At 40.1% G+C, this 20,754-nt stretch overlaps 2 protein-coding genes across 8 annotated transcripts in view; both read left to right on the top strand.

Moving 5' to 3' along the window:
* MAP2K6 (mitogen-activated protein kinase kinase 6) overlaps positions 1 to 20,754 on the top strand; it is a 1,063,669-nt gene that overhangs the window by 256,427 nt on the left and 786,488 nt on the right. The gene's annotated exons all lie outside the window — the stretch shown is intronic.
* ARSG (arylsulfatase G) overlaps positions 1 to 20,754 on the top strand; it is a 152,949-nt gene that overhangs the window by 86,318 nt on the left and 45,877 nt on the right. For 5 of the 7 annotated variants that reach the window (XM_042449704.1, XM_042449701.1, XM_042449708.1 and 2 more), the window contains 2 exons: positions 113 to 221; positions 4,163 to 4,339. In XM_042449704.1, the coding sequence (XP_042305638.1) occupies positions 113 to 221; positions 4,163 to 4,339 (286 nt within the window). The remainder of the gene's footprint in view (positions 1 to 112; positions 222 to 4,162; positions 4,340 to 20,754) is intronic. The other 2 variants (XM_042449703.1, XM_042449705.1) reach the window with 2 other exon arrangements.

Raw genomic sequence — 20,754 nt, 5'->3', positions numbered from 1 at the left:
TCTTAAGGCTTACATTGGGGTAGTGGCAGGGTGGGGGGAAGTTGTGGCCAAAAGGAAAAGCTTCTGGCACATGGGCCAAAGCAAATAATCTTTCTCTGTTTAAATTTCACAGGTGGAAGCTCAGCTAAGCAAACGACTTGGGAAGGGGGACACCGTGTTCCCACACTGGCCTACTGGTTGGGGAAGATCCCAGCAAACGTGACGAGTCCTGTGCTGTTGAGGTAGGAGTGCAAAACACTTCCTGTTCCAGGGATGTTTGTGTGTGAATTCAGAACTCTGGCAAGAATTACATTGGGAACAGCTGGATTGTTCTCTTGTGTATCAGAACTGCCAAGAACATGTGCTACTGAAAGGTGAAGGATCTGCAATTTTTCAAGTGCACAGTAGCACACAAATATGGAACTTGTCTTGGCTTAACTAGGAGTGACCTTTTGTTTAGTATCCATAGTGTTGTGTAATCTTCCATGCTCTTTAACCTCCCTCTTAGACCTACATTGCTGCTTCAGCAAGTAAGGAAGTAAGAAGACTTTTGAAAAAACAACAACAAAACTATCCAGTCACCAGGGTGAGCAGGTTCAAACATGTTGATCCCTGAGGTACAGCTCACAGTACTTTCACAGAGATTGTTGCCTTCCAGGATAAAACTGAATTTGAAAGATACCAAACATCACTTTTGGGATCTTTGCCCTGATAAAGATTACAAAATGTCTATCTCATTATGACCGGAAGACTCATTTTTACTGCAAAATCTCATGGAACTGCTTAGATATCATTAAGTCTGGAACAATTAGGTACACAAGCATATTGAACTAAGACATTGATCCTGATGATCTGCTGGGAAAACTTCCTTGGAAGCAGTGTGTATGTGTGCCTCTGCTTCTATGTTACAGGTTCCACATTGTTTTCTCAGATGAACAATGTCTTGATTAAGACTGTTAGTTGTGATTTGGACATCACTTCACTCACTATCTTACTAGGAAACATTTGGCAAGTCAATACCTTTCATGTTTATTTTCATCCATATATAAAATGGAGATATTAATGTGGGAGTACTGTATAAGTCTAGAAATTTAGTCAAAAAATTAAACCAAAAAACCTAAGTTGACATCCACCGGTCAATCTAATTACTGTACTTTAAGTTCTACTTTTAAAAAAGGAACCATTCCCAGGTGAAAAGCAAAAATGTAATCTGTCCTGGAATCACTGACCCCCCCTCTACTGTCTCATCCATCCAGCCTTTATTTTGAGGAGAAATAGTTATGCTTGCTGGAATTTTCTAAGTTCTTTGGCATTGTTTTCCTTTGCTTCATCCTTTTTATCCTTTGTTATATGCCCTTAAGTTTTACCCTCAGCTTATCCACAGGTCATATCAAAATCCTTAATTTTGGCTCCCAAACCTGAAGTCGATTTATAGTCGAGTATATACAGTACCTTAAAGTGTTGATGTGAGGATTACTGAATGTCACACCAAACTATAGTCAGAGTTTAGAAAAGTTCCTCCTTGGAGAACTATGCTTGCCATGCTGGCTGGACAGTTCTGAGCATTCTAGACTACATAAGGGACTCTCAAGATCCGACTATAGTTCCCTTGGACTCCCAGGCTCTCTCCACACCTGTCTTCCCTCCACCTGGCTGGGAGAAAGAGTTTAGAAGCTTTCATCAAACTATGGCTAATCTTATTCAGGGTCAGTTTTAAACAAACCTATTCTGGTTTATGAAACTTGTTTTCTTAAATTAATTGTAGTTAAGATTAACCACAGTTAAGCATTCAGGTGACACAGCTTGTTGTTGCTGTTCACTTCTGCCAAGTTGGCCTCTACTCATGACAGTACTGTGAATGAGATATATCCAGGTCCCCTGTCATTTGCTGTCCTGCTCGGGTCCTGCAGACTCAGGCCCATGGTCTCCTTGATTGAGTCTGTCCATCTGGTATTTGGTCTTCCTCTGTTCCTACTGCCCTCCACCTTTCTTAGCATTATGGTCTTTTCTAGTGAGTAATCTCTTCTGGCTGAAGAGATGAGAGTGGCTGAAATATGACAACCTCAATTTAGTCATCTTGGCTTCCAGAGGGAGTTCAAGTTTAATCTGTCTGAGCTCTGCTTCATAGTCTTGTTAGAGAATGAGAAAAGGGGACAGAACACATTAGCCCCTGGGGTGGGAGCTAGACTCATTCATGTTTTGCTAAACAGCATATTATTGTGACATCCAAATGAAGCCCTTCCATTTTTATTACTAGATCTTTTATTACTCAATCTTATGATGTTGCTGTTTCCACTTGTTTTCTTTAAAAACCAATGTAATGTTCAGCTCTGTTGTTAATAAATAAATAGTTAAGTAATAACAAATGGCAGTAGAAGTTATGCAATATAGAGTCATAATGTGTGTGGTGAAGCTTTGAAAGGTATACATGTATGTATGAGTGAGGAAGAAATTGAGGGTGCAACTGGCATTGTACTCAGGGAGAGAAGCAGCTATGGAGGTTGGAGGTGCGTATTGAGAGATCCTTACATAGGAGGACAACCACTATCCTATCTCTTAAGCTACCCCAGTGGTTTTGGAGGAGAGCAACCAGTGGGGTAGCTTAACTACATGGGCAAATGTTAGCTATAAGAGTATGGTTTGCGTTGATTCTCTCTCTCATGAATACAATGCAAAGAGCAGTTGACTCTTGTCACTGTCAGCTTGGGAATCTGAAGTTTCCAAGAGCAGAAAGCAACTGTATGGGCTGCTCCCTGGTGTGTCATCTCCTTGGCATCAGCTCCAGAGAGACATGAGTACAAGATTCTCTATAGATTATTTTCTGCTAGCTCCTGCCCAGGAAAAATAGACTAGTAAAATCTGGTTAAATGAAACTCTTTTGGTCCTGTCATAGGATCCCTGTTTCCCTTGTCTTGCATGTCCTTGTGAGGAAGGGAGAGACCCAGAAGGAGGACAAAATCCCCTCTGTAAGCAGGGCAGGGATCCCCCAGTGAGAAAATTCCAGAGGATATCCTTAGGCTAGGCATAGGCAGAAATCCTCTTGGAAAGCAGGCTGTGAGGCCAGTCATCAGGGGCCTTGTGAAATGATTACAAAACAGCAGAAGCACAACAGGGGAGACCATTGTCTGTGACTGAGATTTGTAGTGTAAGAGTGGGAATGATACAGTTGTTCAGATATTGCTGGACTGAAAGTCCCAGCAGCCTCGCCATTAGTACGAGATTCTGGAAGTTGCAGTCTAATGGCATTTTGAGGGCCATATGATTCCCACTTAAGTGTAGTGACTGAGCACAAACTAAATGTGATGTTATTAATTTCTTTAGATCTTGCATGGTAACTGGGACAGTTTGGGGTGGATGGGTGGTTAGATGGATCTGTCTGTCTATAGAGATTGAGGTGGTCCACATTGAGACTATGGCACAGATGAAGGAGGAACTTATCCATATCCACTGTGGGCCCAGTATGAATTAGGGCCCCTTTGCACCAGTTATTTGCACTGGTAGAAAGTTCCCATTGTAGCCAGTGAGAATTAATTCCATTACAAATAAGTGTAAGAGTGTGTGTGTGTGTGTGTGTGTGTGTGTGTGTGTGTATATATACACGTACACATGCCACTTAATATTTATGCTGGAGGTAAATGATTTGATTAAAGAAGAATCCCCACATCACAGTACCAATTTGTTCCTCTTCCTTATGCTGTTTATTTAAATTTTAAAAATCAGGAGTGTGAGAGCTAAAGGGGCCTTCCTACTCCATTTAATTCACCTTTAAAATATTAATTGTAAACTGATGAGTCGGCAGTTCAAATGTTGCCTCAGCCATGAGCATTATTAATTGCCCTTTTGCAGGCTGTTGTTATCTCAGTCTCGCCCTTCATCGGATGTGTGAGGACAGGCATATCCTCCAAGGAAGAACTACTGAGAATATGCATATGGAGTGGAATATATAGGAGAAATATACAGTAGCCCTTCCATTTTCATGGGGAATCTGTCCCCCCCCCCCCCCCCCCCGGACAACCACCAGTATTCAAAACCCATTGGCTTGAATGGTGATGCACACCCCATTTTGTCCACCTCCATTTGCTGCCTGTGAATGGATGAGGGACATGGATTCAAAGTCCATGAAAATGGAGGGGCAACTGTACTTATCCAAATCTTTGGTTGTGGATCTCTTCTTTATATACAGTTGTCCAGCATGGAATGTGATGGGTTTTTTCAGAAATCGCAGATTCTGCAAGAGCATGAGGAGCAGTTCTTCTTGGCAATCTACCTCTAAAAAAGGAGGCAAATATCTATGCAAGGCATGGAACTTGACCACCAGAGGTCCTGGCCATCTTTCTCCTGGCCTTGTTAATATTGTGAGGTAACTTTGGCATTTCCCCTTAAAGATGCTCTAGTGATTCTGAATTTCTCATTGTTTTCTACCTTCTTTCAGTGTGTGGTGTTATTGGAAAAGTGAAGAATGTGCTGGGGTTTGATTCCAGGACTCCCTATGGATACCAAAATCAGTGGATGCTCATGTCCCATTAAATACAATGATGTAGTAAAATGGTGTCTCTTATATAAAATGGCACAATCAAAGTTTGCTTTTGGAATGTACATTTTTAAAAACATTTTCAAACCATGAATGGTTGACTCTATGGATAATGAATCTGTGGTTATGGAGGGCTGACTGCTTAGTTTTTCAGTATTGCATTTTTCTCTAACAGACATTTAACATAATAAATCACTATTTCAAGATGTAGCAAAGTTATCAGTGGGATGACTCATTTGGCTTTAAATAAAGTTAGGCAGTTCATGAAAGAGCAAATACTGTATGAGCAATTGAAAGGTATTGTCTATACCTTTGATGATAGGTGCAGACAAAAGCAGAGGACTGTCCTCTTCATGCCCCATTCTGCTTTCTGAATCATCTGCCTGGTAGCTATTATTGATGCTGACAGACTATTGTCTTAGCTTAGTTGGTCTCAGGGATGGCTTGGTCTAATCCAGCAAAATATCTCATGCTTGTTATTTATATCCCACCATCCTTAAAAATTCAAAGTGGCTAGCCTGCCAATGTTCTAGGTAGCAATAATCTCTCATCATTTGCTATCCTGGATGTTACTGATGGGAGTTGTATTCCACCAACATCTAGAAGAAGGCATGTTTCATGCATCAGCTGTAAAGGAAAGTCTTCACTCTTCAGCAGAAGGCTAGCTATTCACCATTTGAGCAACTTAACAACCTGTGCAGTCAATCAGTTCTTGATGTGTGAAAAATAAACAGTTCTGTCCCAGTCCTCTGAGATCTGGAGCAACTGTTGAGCCCCTCCCCCACCACCACCATATTGAAAATTGTAAAAATGATGATACGTGAAATCAAAATGAGATATACCCCCTCCCAAAAAGGGAGGCTTAATTTGATTTTTTTATGGGCCCGAACAGACAGACCAAAATAAAGTTGTTTTGGGTCACTTGGGAGGTATGCTGTTTAAATGGCACGCACATCTTAAGAGGCCAGAAGCTGCACCAAAGCACCACTCCAGTCCTTAAACATTTAAACAGCATACTTCCAAAGTGACCAGAAGCAGCTTTATTTTGGCCTGTCTGTTCAGGCCCCAAAAACCTTACAGATGCTCTTCTTGCCTTTTCTTTGCAAATGCGTAAGATCTACCTTTCAGTGTCAAGATGGATATTAAGCATGGTGAACCCATTTCCAACATTCTTGACCCCTAGTTGGTACAACCTGCACATAAAAAGCAAGCTGCAAATCAGTTGTCAAAAGAGAACAAGAGTTTAAATCTGAGGCTTTCTTTGTATTTGAGACCTGGATCAAATGGCCCTCCCAATCATCCCTCTGATTAGCCCTGCTTCTAACTCATTAAGATAATTTTAGCCAAACTGCAGAATTTCTAACTACAGTTGGCCCTCTGCATTTGCAGCTTTGACTTTGTGAATTTGATTATTTGCTGTTTTGATAAATATGTTCCCTCTAGTAATCTCTAGGTCCTCCAACACAACTCTGCTAGAAGTTGACCATAGAGTTGTGCTGGAGAACCTAGAACAATGATGGTGAACCTTTTCGAGGCCAAGTGCCCAAACTGCAACCCAAAACCCACTTATTTATTTCAAAGTGCCATGTCCCTCTGGCTTTCTAGTAACAAACTCTGGCAAACTCTGTGCTGGGATGATGGCACATGTGCCCACAGAGAGGGATCTGAGTGCCACCTCAGGCACGCGTGCCATAGGTTCGCCATCACTGACCTAGAAGTTCCTAGAGGAAACACTTCTCTAGGCATTTGTAAGTTCTCCAGCATGATTCTGTGATCAGTCTCTGGCAGAGGTTGACCATAGAATTGCACTGGAGGACCTGAAGATTCCTAGAGAGATGTTTTGTATTGGTGTTTTTTATTTGCGGTTTTTCCACATTGATGGGGAACCTTCACCCTAATGCCAGTGAATGTGGAGGGACCACTGTATACATATATCATACATCTTATAGAAATTCTGTTCTCATCGCTTTAAGAATAGACAATGCATTTAAACTGAGGTAATTGGTCATAACCATTGTGTAATTTATATTCTCTGACTTGGAATATAATTTTGAGAAACAATACAGTATTAATTATCTGGCATTTCTCATCTAAACAATGGAAAGTTAGCACATGATTTCCTTTCCCATGTCCTTTTCATCACAACAAACTAGCTGGCTATGTCCCTTTGAATGTTACTTAATAATCTATTGCAGAATGACCGAGAAAGGAGGTGAAGGAGAAAGTCAGGGTCTTTTCCTCAGCTATCTGGATTGCTCAAATCAATTATTAATTATGTTCTTTTCTTGGCTCATTGCGTAGGCTCAGGCTAGGTCACAATATATTATTTTTATCCCCAAAACAACCCTGTCACCTAAAGGGATTGTATGCTCAAGGCCAACTGATGATTTCCCCCGGCTACGTAGGGCTTTGAACCTGAGTCTTCTGATGCAAGTTTATTTCCTTGGAAGCACTTGCAGCCAGTTCCTTCAGCTCTTCATTCTCATTGTGACCAACCAAGGATAGGAGACCGAAGATAGCGCTGTAGGTACCCATAAGTGTAGCCAGTTTTTCAAAAAAGCAGTAAGGGACTGTTGAAAATCTTGACATATAGTGTTGACAGTCAGGAAGTAGCTGTTAACAAGTTTGTGAATTGCCTAAATAGTAAATGAAAATACTAATTTTAGTTACCCGAGCGATGCGTTTCTCTGTAAAATTAACATTTTGTCCACATTCATAAATTACATAATGCACACATTTCCATCTTTATGAAGGGTTTACACCCCAAAATTCAGAATTTCTTGGCATCTTGTTCCATCTGTATGAAAGGAAAAGCTTTCCAACCCTCAAAGAAAGGACATAGCTTATCATAAGGGACATCTGACAACCCTAATACCTGCCAAGCATTTACTGTCTTTGCCCTTGCCAGGGCTTATGGTGGACATTAGCCAGCCCAAGGAGAGCCCTTCTTACACCACACAGTCAGGAGCACCAAGCAGTGAGATGTCATTTAGCTTCTGTGTACCTCAGACTTCCTCTGAATATTCTGTTTCCCATGCAGGACCAAGTCTCTGCTCTGGTGATTTCTTTATGTGTGCCTGCTTGTCCTTTCCTCCCTGTTCTTGTCCTTACATCACCTTGCCACAACTTCCTCTTGGCTATATACTTGACTTTGACCCCTATTACTTTTGCCTGTGTGCCACTAGCCCATGCTTCTTTTGCCTGTGTATCTTGCTACAGCTGTTGGGTGCTGCTTGTTTCCCTCCTGGGTTGTTCTTTTATCGCTTCTCCCTGGTCCTCCTAACCCTTGAGTCCAAATACAGAACTTATAGACCCAGGGATTAAGTACACAACGTTTTTACAGTGGTAGGTGAAGAATGTAATATGTTCTGGTGAAACACACACACACACACACACACAGAGAGAGAGAGTTGTAACTTTCAAAGGTGAGAATTAATCTACCTAATTACAAAAGTTAATTCACTGGATAAATACCTGTGATAATTGGCCTTTCTTAGTACTTGTTAATGAGTTCCACAGGTGTTATTCTCTCATTACTAGCATTATATGAATATATTTTACCATGTAAGTGCCACTGTAATTATTACTAATACTAGCTGTGACATTTGTCTTACATAAGCTGTCAGCAGGAGTGATCACTGATATTTTTTCCCCAGTTGTGTTTAAGTACTTTCTTCTGAAGAAGTACTTGAAGCTGAGTGAGGGCAGGTATTTACATTTCTTGCTGCCTGTATCTGGTCCCTTTGGCACTGCGGTGTGGTAAATGCTTTTTTTACAAGCTGGGAAAAGCATGCCAGATTTAATAAAACTGATTATGGTGAGTCAGCTGGTTTGTCATGGATATTTTATTATGTTCATTATGTTCTTACATGCTTTGAAAAGTACTATTTATGAGACACATTGACAACTATTGGTGCTCACCTCGTAAGGTAGTTATTGATAGGTAGAACCAAAAAGTAAAAACTGCAACTGCAGTGTATTGGTGCATCAGTATTTCATTGAGGTAAAGTATTATAAATAATTATCCCTTTAATGAGCATTAAAAACAAGACTGTGGTGTCCTGAGAATGTATCATACCAGTGAACTGGTCCATGATGCTGGTTGGCCTGTGTCCTGAATCAAACAATGGGGATATAAAGCACTCTCTGTTTGAAGCTTTTCCTACAATTCCTACATGTATTTCAGGTCTTACTGTGAAATTGGAAGATTACAAGAGTATAGCAAAAGATTTCGAACTTGGGGCCAAATCACAGACATACTAAATATGTCTTTTATTTAAGATTGCAAAGATTAATCTAACCATTTTAGGAAACTGAGTCTGTGGAAATGTCCCTAAAAGAGGAACTGCTCATATTTGTATTTGAGATTTGATTCTGATTTGAAGGAACATTTAACCCAGTTTTCTAGTTTGGACCAAACAAGAGAGTGTTATTTAACAGAAGAAAAGAAGAAAGGAGAGAGATTGCAGAACTATGTAGCCTATTGCTGGTCCAATAGTTGATGGTTTGTTAGAATGGGATTGTAAAATATCTCAGTGAAGACACTATGTGGTAATAAAATAAAACTTGCATTCAGCTAAGTCCAGACTTATAGCTCTTCTTTGAATCTGGCTTTGGAAAAGACAAATAAAAAAGGAACATCTGTTTGCTTGGCAGTTACCTGGCATACCTTGAAGGTAACACCCAATTTATTGAAGGTAATTTCCAAGAGCAGAAATGTTACATATTTATTTTTTCAAACCCATACTCTAAATTACCTAAGAAGAGCCACAAACATGAACTTACTTACATGCAGAATTTTGCTTTAAATTATTCTCCTTTTCCCCAAAGACATTTTTCAATGATTCCTGTAAACCATGTTAGTCTGGAATATCAGACAAAGGGATCATGTAGCACCTTTGAGACTAGCTGAAAGAAAGAAGCTGGTAACATGAACTTCCATAGTCTTGGGTCTATGAAAGTTCATGCTACCAATTTCTTTCCTTTATTTACTGCTAGAAGATCCCTTGCATACTTTGTAAAGAAATGTTTCCTTTTGCTTGATCTGAATTTACTATCATTCAGTTTCATTGGATGGCCTGAGGTTCTTGCGTTGTGAGAGGAAGTAGGGAAAATTTTCCCCCCTTATCCATTTTCTCCACACCAGACGTGGAGCCAAAACAGACGGCCCTTTGAGCCCCGGATTGGGGCTCCGGCAACCAACCTTATTGAGCTGGCAGCTCCTTTTTGAGCTGGCAGAAGGGTGGCCTTTCCGCTGCAGCTTTAAAGTGCTTCTGTGGTGTGCAGCGTATAATTGCTATGCTGCCGGAGTGCTGCAATGCTGCTCACCATCTGGTCTGGTGGGCAACTTGATGCCAGCTTGAGGGCATCATCGGGGCATACATCTTCTAAATGCCACACCCCCATGCTGCCCCCAAACCGTCACTTACTGCTAGTCTGTACCAGCCCATTGTTTTACCTGTATAATTTTCACTTACTCATTTTTTAATTTTTATTTATTTATTTATTTATTTGCTATGATTAACAGCCTCAAATATTGCAACCTTTCCTTCTCTGGTGTTGCTTCAGGCTACTGGTAGATTTGGTTGCATTTTTCTCCATCTTGTCAAGTTTTACAATATTATGTTTTTTTTTGTGGTGCAGTGACCAAAACAGTCACACAGTACTCCAAGTGAATCTGGCTCTGGATTCATTAAGTTGTTGCTTTTTTTTTAAGAAAAAGAAAAAAGGAGTGGGAGGTTACGAAGTATCTTTTTACCTTCAAGGCAAACATATGATTATGAGTTTTGATAATCAATTATCACATATCCCAGAGTGTGAGCTGTATCGTAACAGAAACTGAGAAGCTTGGTTTTGTATTCCACTGCATTCTTCTGAATCCCATCGCCACCTCTGCCTTGCAGGAATGCTGGTGGTGCTGAGGCCTGGCAGTCAGTCAGTCATAATTTATTATGGTCCATAGACCCAAAATTTAGGCATTTAGATATTCAAGTTCTCAAAATTTCCCACAATAAAACAAGAGGAGAGGAAGTTGCAAAATATACCTCTAACAAACTCTAACTCTAATGATAAAACTAACTGTCCCTTTATACATAATGGATTCTGATTCTAGCTGCCTCAGAAAGAAATTTGGCAACTGCAAGAGTGACATTGGGGCATTTGTCTTCCAGCAAGAATTTTACATTAAAAAGGTCTGATCTTCCATTCATCTTACTTAATAATGGATAGATTTTGGCTTGTTGAATCTGGTTATAAAGACTATAGTGCAGTAAACTGTGTTCCATAGACTGCTTCCAAGTTATTACGTGGGCATCTTCTTGTGGCATAAGGAATACAGGCAAATCTACCATAAGTAGTTCTATAGAATATACATTACACCTAGCCTTAAGAGAAAACATGGTGGTACTTGCCAAAAGACAGGTTCTCCAAATAATTGGCTATATGGAAGGGGCCATCATAATGTATATGCATCATACTGGGGGAACAAAAGACATAAGAACACAAATGCAATTCACAGAAAGCTATTATCTCCAGTGGCTTTAATTTAACAGACTTAGGAGCAATATCCTATGCTGAAGCCTGTTGCAGTGCTCTTGTGCACCTGTGATATAGTTGGAACTGTATCAGCCTCGCCTCTGGTACTACTGAAATAAGGCACAGGGAAATTGTACCATTTGCCTTCCTGTTTTGATGTCCCATTTCAGCTTCAGTGTTTCCTTCTTTCAAACATATGCTGGAGGATTCCAGCTGCAATCCATCTGGGTCATGCAAGTGGGTCAGGCATTGCCCCATGCCATTGCCCTAGTGTTAACATTGTTCAGCCAAGTGTGGGTCAGAGAGAGAAAGAGAGAGAGAGTCTTCTTGGGTATAAAAGGGAATGGGCCCAAGCCCAGCACTCAGAGTATTGCCCCATTCTCACATCCCATGAAGAGGTTCATATTAAAGGATGTGAATCTCTAATTTTAACCTTAGTCACTTCTCCACTTTAGCCAGTTTAGCCAAAGGCTGACTCAAGGGTTTCTATGGCCTATATTCCATACAAGATCAAATCTTTCTTAATGCACTGAGGTGATGCCAGGTGTCGTTGTTGAATTTCTGCAAAGTATCTTTGAGTTCCATATATATGTACACACACACACACACACACACACACACACACACACACACACATATATATGTACACATACATCATCTGTACTTTAGAAAACTATCCATTCATTGTGAAAGATAAGAATGTATAGCCGTGGGAGATATCCATTGGGTCTTTAATATCCGTCAACTCAGTTGGCAGCAAAAGTGCAAAGTATTTGTCACAGATACCACATTTTATTTTATTTGAGAAATTTATATGCCTCCTTTAAAGGTAAATTTAAAAAACAACCACTTGGAGCATCTTCCAAAGCAAAATACAAATCACAATAAGTTTAAGAGATTAATTTTACAAAAAATAATCACTGATAACATCAAGCCACTTAAATTATTGCCCTAGGGATAGGAGGGAGACAACAGCTAGACGAGGAAATGAACACAGCTGGCTGCTCTGGGAAAAGGTTGTGGCATGCTGGCATTGCTGGCTGCATGCCAGCATTTTAATGGAAGAAGTTGCAAAGCATCTGTTGGGCAAGAACATTTATCAACAGTACATACATATTTGACTGGGAGACCAATTAGTGCTTTGGAAACATAACAAGGGTGTTGTTGTTATTGTTGCTTACTTGCCTTCGGCGAGAGAAAAGGAGCCCCATAACTTCTTAAAGTCATGAATACATTATTGAGGCACAGACTTCTGTAGCCAAGAGATTGCTTCAGGCTGTTAATGAAGTATACACAGAGAGACTTGTACTGTTGAAACCAAAGGAAGTATATTGAGAAATGGCAGTATATAGACACTAATGAAGTCAGAAGATTTACATATGCAGTCTTATAAAAACTGGAATCTACCTAAAGTGATGGATGAACTAACAAATGTCAGTCATAAATACAGGTGTGTAGCACTGAAATGGATCTATGAACAAACATTGCCCCAGAGTAGAGGAGTCAAAGTGAGTCTAGATAATAAACAATGAGTACTGATTGGTGGTAATAGTCATGGAATTGAGGCCAACTTAAGTAGCCTATTTTGAGTTGTCTCCTTCGTGCACATTTTTGTATTCCTAACACAGTTCCAATTCTAGCCTACAGTTGCACAGCCTTTGATTTTGCTAGCAGGGTATGGAGTCTGCATAGAGACAAAAAACATGTCAACTCTTGTATGGTTTTTCTACATACTTTTGTTGCACAGCCTTTGATTTTGCTAGCAGGGTATGGAATCTGCATAGTAAGAGACAAAAAGCATGTCAACTCTTGTATGGTTTTTCTAGGCATTATAATAGGGCATATTTTCTAGTAGTTGTTGTTGCTGTTGTTAGATGCTGTCAAGTCAACTTCAAGTCATCCTCCACACTGATGGAGGATCTCTCAGAGACAACAGCAGTTACATCATAACACTTATTAGTACTGCACAGAAGGAGGCATGGTAGACCCCCTTTGATTGTCTTTTCCCACAAAAAAAAAAACACCTTATGATGAGACAACGCAAGAGTGCAAGAAGATGACACTTCCACATCAGATGGCACTCAATGAACTGCTGAGGTACAGAGAAGACAACTATGAGTAGCACTGTCACTAATGAGACAGGTGGACTCAGATGATGCACTGTGTTTTAATAAGGAAATGAAAATCCTAAGAAGAAATGGGATGGCATTAATAGTAAGGAGAAATGTATCAAAAACACTCAACGGATATATGTAATGCAAAATATGACTGAATAATAAGACTTCAGGGAAAGTTTATGCTCTAACTACAGAGGCAGAAGAATTAAAAACTGAAAGTTTCTGTGCTGGATTCCAGGATGAAATTGATCACCCACCAAAACAGGACTTCTTTTTAGTCATAGGTGGAAAACAAAAAAGGAACTGATTGAATTCTGTGATGCCAGCAATGTGTTCATTACAAACACATTTTTCAAGCAACTAAACTGGTGACTGTATACATGGATATCACCAATGTAGAGATCAAATAGACCACATAGCTGGAAGCAGAAGGTGGAGAAATTCCAATCTCTCTGCAAAAACAAGGCCAGGAACAGATTTTGGCATAAAGAATTACTGATGTCAATGTCAAAGTCAAAAATTAGAGTAGAACTAAAGAAGAACACTAAATCAGTCTTCATACCAAAATACAACCTGTAGGTCCCCATAGAACCTAAAGATAATTTAAAAAAGAGATTTGCACTATTAAGCCTGATTGACTAGGAGCTAGAAAACCTCTTGATTGAAGCCAGGATTGTCTGGATTGTCAGAGAGGAATGCAAAAAGACACTTCCTGCAGCTACAAAGAAAGAGAAGCCTCAATGGAAGATAGATGAAACTCTTTAAGCAGTTTAGGACAGATAAGATGCAAAAGGAAAAGAAATAGAATCAGAACCCTGAATGCAACTGTTCAGAGACTTGTGCATAGGGACAAAGGGAACTACTATAATAATGAATGCAGAGAAAGAGAAGATTGAAAAAAAGACCAAGAGATCTCTTCCCCAAGATCTGAGAAATCAAAGGGAGATTTAAACCAAGAGTGAGGATACTCTACAATCAGCGGGGGAACATTATATGAGCAAGTAGGAATAAAAAAGATGATGGAGACAATACACTGAAGTGTCAAGGAAAGAAGTGTCAAGGAAAGAAGAGAGGCAAAACAAAGGGGAGATAGGAACAAAATCAGAACCATAAATGGAACTGAACACCAACTCATGCACAACGATAAAGAGAATTATTATAATTAACATTGCAGAGAAATAGAAGACAACAAGGAAGGAAGAGCAAGAGACCTCTTCCACAAGATCTGAGAAATCAAAGGGAAGTTTAAAACTGGAATGGGGATAATGTACAGCAGGAGAGTACATTGCATGACCAAGTAGAAATAAAAACATAGTGGAAACAGTACACTGAACAACTACATTCAAGGAAGAAAGATTTGAAGATGAACCTACAATTTTAGAAAGTGAAGTTGTATTCAGAATACTTGGGTGGAATAAATCACAGCAACAGATGGTATACCGGTAGAGTTGCTTCAGGCTACAGAGACAGAATGGAGACTGCAGTCAAGAAATCAGAAGACTAAGGAGATTATCACACTTAGGGTTAGTGTCCTTAAAACATGGCTAGATCGTTCCTAAAGTGCGAGGGTCTAATCACCGGTTGTGCTTGTCTCCCGTGATGAAATTGTCATAGAGGTGTCTCATAATTAAAGCGTTCACGGAACCACCATTTCTCTCATAAAGGAAGTTCCTATCTGTGAACACTTTAATGATGGGATGCCTCCATGACAATTTCATCATGGGAGACAAGCACAACCGACGAACATACCCTTGCACTTTAGAGGCTATCTAGCCACGTTTTAAGGATGGTCAAGCCTCCATGTGATAATCTCCTAGGACTTGGAATTCCTTGTGATTGGGCGGGCTATAAATAAATCATTATTATTATATTATTATTGGAAGGGCAGCTATGATCCTGAAGTATCAGTATATCTAACTGAATACTAAGTTTAGAATTGTCCATGCCATCATCTTTCACATTTCTATGTATGGTTCAGAAAGCTGATAGGAAGAAAGTTCACTAAATTGAAATCTGGTACCAGAGAAGAATTCTACAGATACTGTGGACTGCTAAAAAGACCAATAAATGAGTACCAGAGCAAATCAAGTCTGAACTCTCCCTAGAAGCCAAGACGACTAAACTAAGACTGCCATGCTTTGGACATACTATGAGAAATCATGACTCACTAGAAAAGTCAGTAATGCTTAACAAAGTAGAAGGCAATGGGAAAAGAAGAAGACCACATTCCACATAGATAGACTCAAGAAAGTCACAGCAACAAAGACTTGCAGGTCTTCTCATTCATGGGGTTGCCAGAGGGTTGAAGTTGATGGTGGGTACATCTTAGCAGCAGAGCAGAGGGCCTACTCCTGTTTTCTAATCCTTTAAAAAGTAATTTCTGGATAAATTATGGCAGTGTCCCTTTTTTGTTTTGGGGAAGCTCCCCATATAAAATATCAGCTGGATATTGGTGACTGCAATTTAAGTAACATCCAAAACCATGCTGTCAGATTTTGAGACATTGGCTGTGATGTTATGAAAGTTAAGGCAGGCCCCCAATTTTTGCCTCAAGGAGGTCCCACCCCCTTTGAAATTTTAACTTGAAAGTAGCCTGTGGAACTTGAATAACAACCAAAAACACTGTGAAATTTCGAAGTGTCTTATCATGTTTTGTAATGAGTTATAGCAACCAGCCTTTTTTCTTCTTCATGGAAGTCCCCTCTTTGGAATTTTGATTTTTTTCTACTTGGAACTGAGGGGGAGCCTGTACAATTGCAGGGCTGTGGGGAAGGAAAGATTCAAGGAAGGAAAGCTTAACTTTGCTGTTCCCAGCAAAGCTCAATTTCTTAAAGCTGCTATTTATAATGCAAGAGAAGCTTTGGAGACCCTTCTTTGGCTCCAGTAGCTTCAAAAATGAGGTAAATGAGGAACTGAAGCAGGGCTTTTTTGGAAGGTGCAAACTATTTATTTTATTTATTATTCATTTAGTTAATTTAAATCTTGCCTCTCTCAGCACAGGATTCAAGACCTGTCTTTGGAAGGCGTTCCATCAAGGGAGTGACCTTGATCTCCTTTCAGTGCCAGATGAAGTCCTTTGTGTTTGTTGTAGACATTTTGAATGTCTGTTTTATGAGAGGGTGCTGAAAAGTTCTTGGCCTGACCCACTTATCAAAAGTTTTGTCACTGTAGTTTAGAATCATAGACTCAAGAGTTGGAAGAGAACACAAAGAACTTTATTTTGTAATATAAATTGCCAATTTGCAGAATCATAGCTATTTCTGAATTTTTTCAGATTGTTGATAGAATCATGTCAATGAAAAGTGTGGAATTTTCAAGGGCCAAACTTTCTAAGCCATCATGCGGTTCCTACAGAAGAAAGCGCCAAAGGAAATCCATGAGTGTATTATGTAAACATTGGGTGACAAGTGTCGAACATACTCAACTGGGAAAAAGTGGCTTTCAGCATGGAGATTTCAAGACCAAGGGTGCAACAAGGTCTGGGAGGCCTGCAATAGTGTCAACTCATGAAATTGTTGAGCATGTTCATGACCTGATTTTGACAGATCAGCTAATCTCAGCTAAAACAATTGCTGAGACACTAGAGATATCCCAGGAATGCATTGAGTATATCATTCATGAGCAGTTGGCTATACAGTAGGTGTCAGCCAAGTGGGTGTTGAAATGTTTGAATGCTGACCAGAAATTAAATTGAATGGATACCTCCAAGTTGATTTTCCAGCATTTTGAGTGATCTAATGATAACTTTTTGGAATGACTCATCACTGTTGATGAAATATGGTTACATCACTATGATCCAGAGACCAAACAATAGTCCTTGCAGTGGTAGCACTCAGTTTGTCCATGGCTGAAGAAATTCAAGATCAGCAGGAAGGGCCATGGCCACAGTTTTTTTGGGAGAAGGAAGGTATTTTGACTATCTTCTAAAGGATGATATAATGCAGAATACTGTTCTAAATTCCTGTGCTGATTAAAGGAGGCATTAAAGAAAAAACAGCAAGGGAAGTTGAGAAAGGTGTTCTCTGTTTGCAGAACAATGCATCGTTCACAGGACTGACAAGACAATGGGTGTTTTCAGGAATTTGGGGTTTGTGGGCATAGACCACCCACCCTGCTCACCAGATCTTGCTGCATCAACTATTTCCCTTTCCATATTTTAAAAATAGTTTGAAAGGGAGGAACGTTTTGAATGATTCAGATATTATACTAGTAGCAGAGCAGTATTTCAGTAAAAATTTTGGAAAGGTGAAAGAAACTTGAGAAACAATGTGCCAAGTGCATCGAACTTCGGACTGAATACAGTGGTACCTCGGGATACGAAATACCCAGGTTACGAAATTTTCGGGATACGAAAAAATCCCATAGGGAATTATTGTTTCGGGTTACGAATGTTTTTTCGGGTTACGAAAAAACTTTTGGTGCTTTTTTCGGCTTTTTCGCACGGAATCGCGGCTTTTCCCCATTAGCGCCTATGGCAATTCGGCTTACGAAGGCTTTTCGGGTTACGAAAGCGGCCGCGTTACGAATTAATTTGGTAACCCGAGGCACCACTGTACATGGAATACCACGTAAGTTTCATGGCTCTAGGCCATTCCCTTCTTGGTTAGACTGAGGACTTTTCAGCACACACTCCCCCCCCCCCTTGAACTTGTTTTTTTCTTATGGCTTATTTCTTTTTTTATCCTGCGTAAATGTCTGCTTTACTGTTTTAGAAACATGCAGAGCCATGCAGAAAACCTTAAACTCTCATGGTTTGCTGCTGCAGCTTTCCTGTTCTATGTTAGTGTAAGCCTGACGTTTCTCATTCTGTGTGTATACGTGTGTGTCTGTGTATCATACAGGAGTTGTACACCTGCTCTGAATAAACTGTTATCTAGATCTCTAGCTAGGGAGCCAGTGTCTGTTCCCCTTTCCCTTGAGATGCCCTTTTCCCCCTCTTATGCCTCAAGGGTGAAGAAAATATCTTTCCACCAAAATCTGCCATGCCAAGCTACTTTGCCTACTTGCATTTGATGATCAATGCTTGTGATGCTTTTATGATTTTGTCTGCACATTAAAAAGTAGGGCAGTAAATTAGGTCAACCCAAGATACAAGAGAGAAATTGCACCATCATTTACTACCAAAGTAAATGGTAGTAAATGGCAAAGGTCTGTGGATTGAGCAACATCCCTTCATGAAGGTGGTGTGTGTGTAGGTGTAGGTGTTTTGCCTAAGGGTTCTGCTTTGCTGCATGAGACATTTAAGTAAGGAATATCATCTTCAGTTATGTGGACAAAAGCAGAATAAGAAAAAGGATTTTCCTTATAATGGCATCATGTAATGCTTGCATTTACTTGCCATTTTGGTTTGTTGATGCGCTGAAGTATGTACAGTCTCCATCATTGCTGTAAGACTAAAGCAATACATACAGAGGGAAAACTTCCTGTGAATAGGCTTCTCAAAAGGACACAGATCTAAACAGGATCGTATATGTTGTTGTTGTGTACCTTTAAATTGTTTCTGACTTATGCTGACCCTATCACAGTTGTTTCGTGGTAAGATTTGTTTGGTGGATGGGTGAGGGCTATTGCCTTCCTCTGAGGCTGAAAGAGTGTGACTTGTCTACAGTCACCCAGTGAATTACCATTGTTGAGCGAAAATTTGAACACTGACCTCCTGGCGTCTTAGTACAACACTAAAACCACTATACCACACTGGTGATATGTGATTGTGTATTTAATGCCACAGTAGCTTCCCTGATACAGACCTCAGTTTTCAGAGATGCTTCACTAGCAGCACAGTACAGCTAGGCCACATAAAATCAAGATGCTGTCCTTCACTCCCATTACAGACCCACAGTGCCAGTTCCCCCTTTCCTGGAGAGATAAGTGATGAAAAAAGCAGTGAGAATGGCTTTTTTTCATCGCTTATCTCCCCAAGAAATGGGGAATTGGCACTGTGGTTTGCGTTTGATCATGGAGACAGTTACATTGTTTTGAACTATCAAGTTGTCTGAACATGAAACATCTAACATAATGAGGTGTCATGCTGTAAACATCAATCCTGTTTGACCGTTCATTTTACCCTGCTAGTATTCTCGGTCTGAAGTTTGGATTATAAGATTAGTTACTTCTTTCTTTGCCATGATTCTCTAATTAAAAATCTGAAAATGGGGGGGGGGAGCAGCAATACACTAAAATGTAATTTGGGCCCAGTCCAGACGGGCCAAAAAGGATGCCCTCGTCACATGCAGACCCCCAAGTCAGACGGAGGAATTGGATGATGCCTTTCTAGAACAGATAACCACACATTCAGAAAGGAGAGATGTAGTAGTGATGGGCGACTTCAACTATCCTGATATTTGCTGGAAGTCAAACTCAGCCAAATCCTCAAGGTCTAGCAAATTCCTCACTTGCCTTGGAGACAATTTCATTGTCCAAAAGGTGGAAGAGGCAACAAGGGGTTCAACTATTCTAGATCTTATCCTAACCAACAAGGATGACTTGGTTAATGGGGTGCAAGTGGTGGGATCCTTAGGTGGGAGTGACCATGTTCTCCTGGAGTTTGTTATACAATGGAAAGGAGAAGCCAGGCAGAGTCAGACACGCATCCTAGACTTTAGGACAGCTGATTTTAGTAAACTTAAAGAAATACTGGGTGTGATTCCATGGTCAACAATACTAAAAGAGAAGGGAGCTCAAGATGAAAGGGAGTTTCTTAAAAGGGAGATTCTGAAGGCACAATTTCAAACAGTTCCAATGAGGAAGAAAAATGGGAGATGTCTCAAGAAACCAGGATGGATGACTAAAGAACTTTCAGCTGAGCTAAATTTAAAAAGGGACATGTATAAGAAATGGAAAAATGGGGAAATCACCAAAGAGGAATTCAAACAAATAGCAAGCACATGTAGGGGTAAAGTCAGAAAAGCCAAAGCACAGAATGAACTCAGGCTTGCTAGAGAGGTTATGAACAACAAAAAAGGCTTTTTTGGATATGTCCGCAGCAAAAGGAAGAAGAAGGAAACGGTAGGGCCACTGCGTGCAGAAGATGGCAAAATGCTAACAGGGGACAGAGAAAAAGCAGAATTACTCAACACCTTCTTTGCCTCAGTCTTCTCAGAAAAGGCAAAGGGAACTCAACCTGACGATAATGGAGCAGAGGACAGAAAAGAGGAATTTCAGCATAGAATAAGCAACGAATACCTGTTTAACCTAAACGAATATAAGTCTCCAGGACCAGATGAACTACATCCAAGGGTATTAAAAGAACTGGCAAATGTAATATCGGAGCCATTGGCAATAATCTTTGAGAAGTCCTGGAGAACAAGAGAAGTGCCAGCAGATTGGAGGAGGGCAAATGTTGTCCCCATCTTCAAAAAAGGGAAAAGAGAGGATCCCAACAATTATTGTCCAGTTAGTTTGAAATCGATACCAGGAAAGATTCTAGAGCAGATAATTAAACAAAGAGTCTGTGAACATCTAGAAAGCAATTCCATAATCACAAAAAGTCAACATGGGTTTCAGAGAAAGAAGTCATGCCAGACAAACCTGATCTCTTTTTTTGATAAAATTACCAGCTTGGTAGATGAAGGGAATGCTGTGGATGTAGTATAT

Source organism: Sceloporus undulatus, chromosome 2 (assembly GCF_019175285.1).
Source record: "Sceloporus undulatus isolate JIND9_A2432 ecotype Alabama chromosome 2, SceUnd_v1.1, whole genome shotgun sequence".
NCBI lineage: Eukaryota > Metazoa > Chordata > Lepidosauria > Squamata > Phrynosomatidae > Sceloporus > Sceloporus undulatus.
This window is presented reverse-complemented; position numbering and strand designations above follow the sequence as displayed.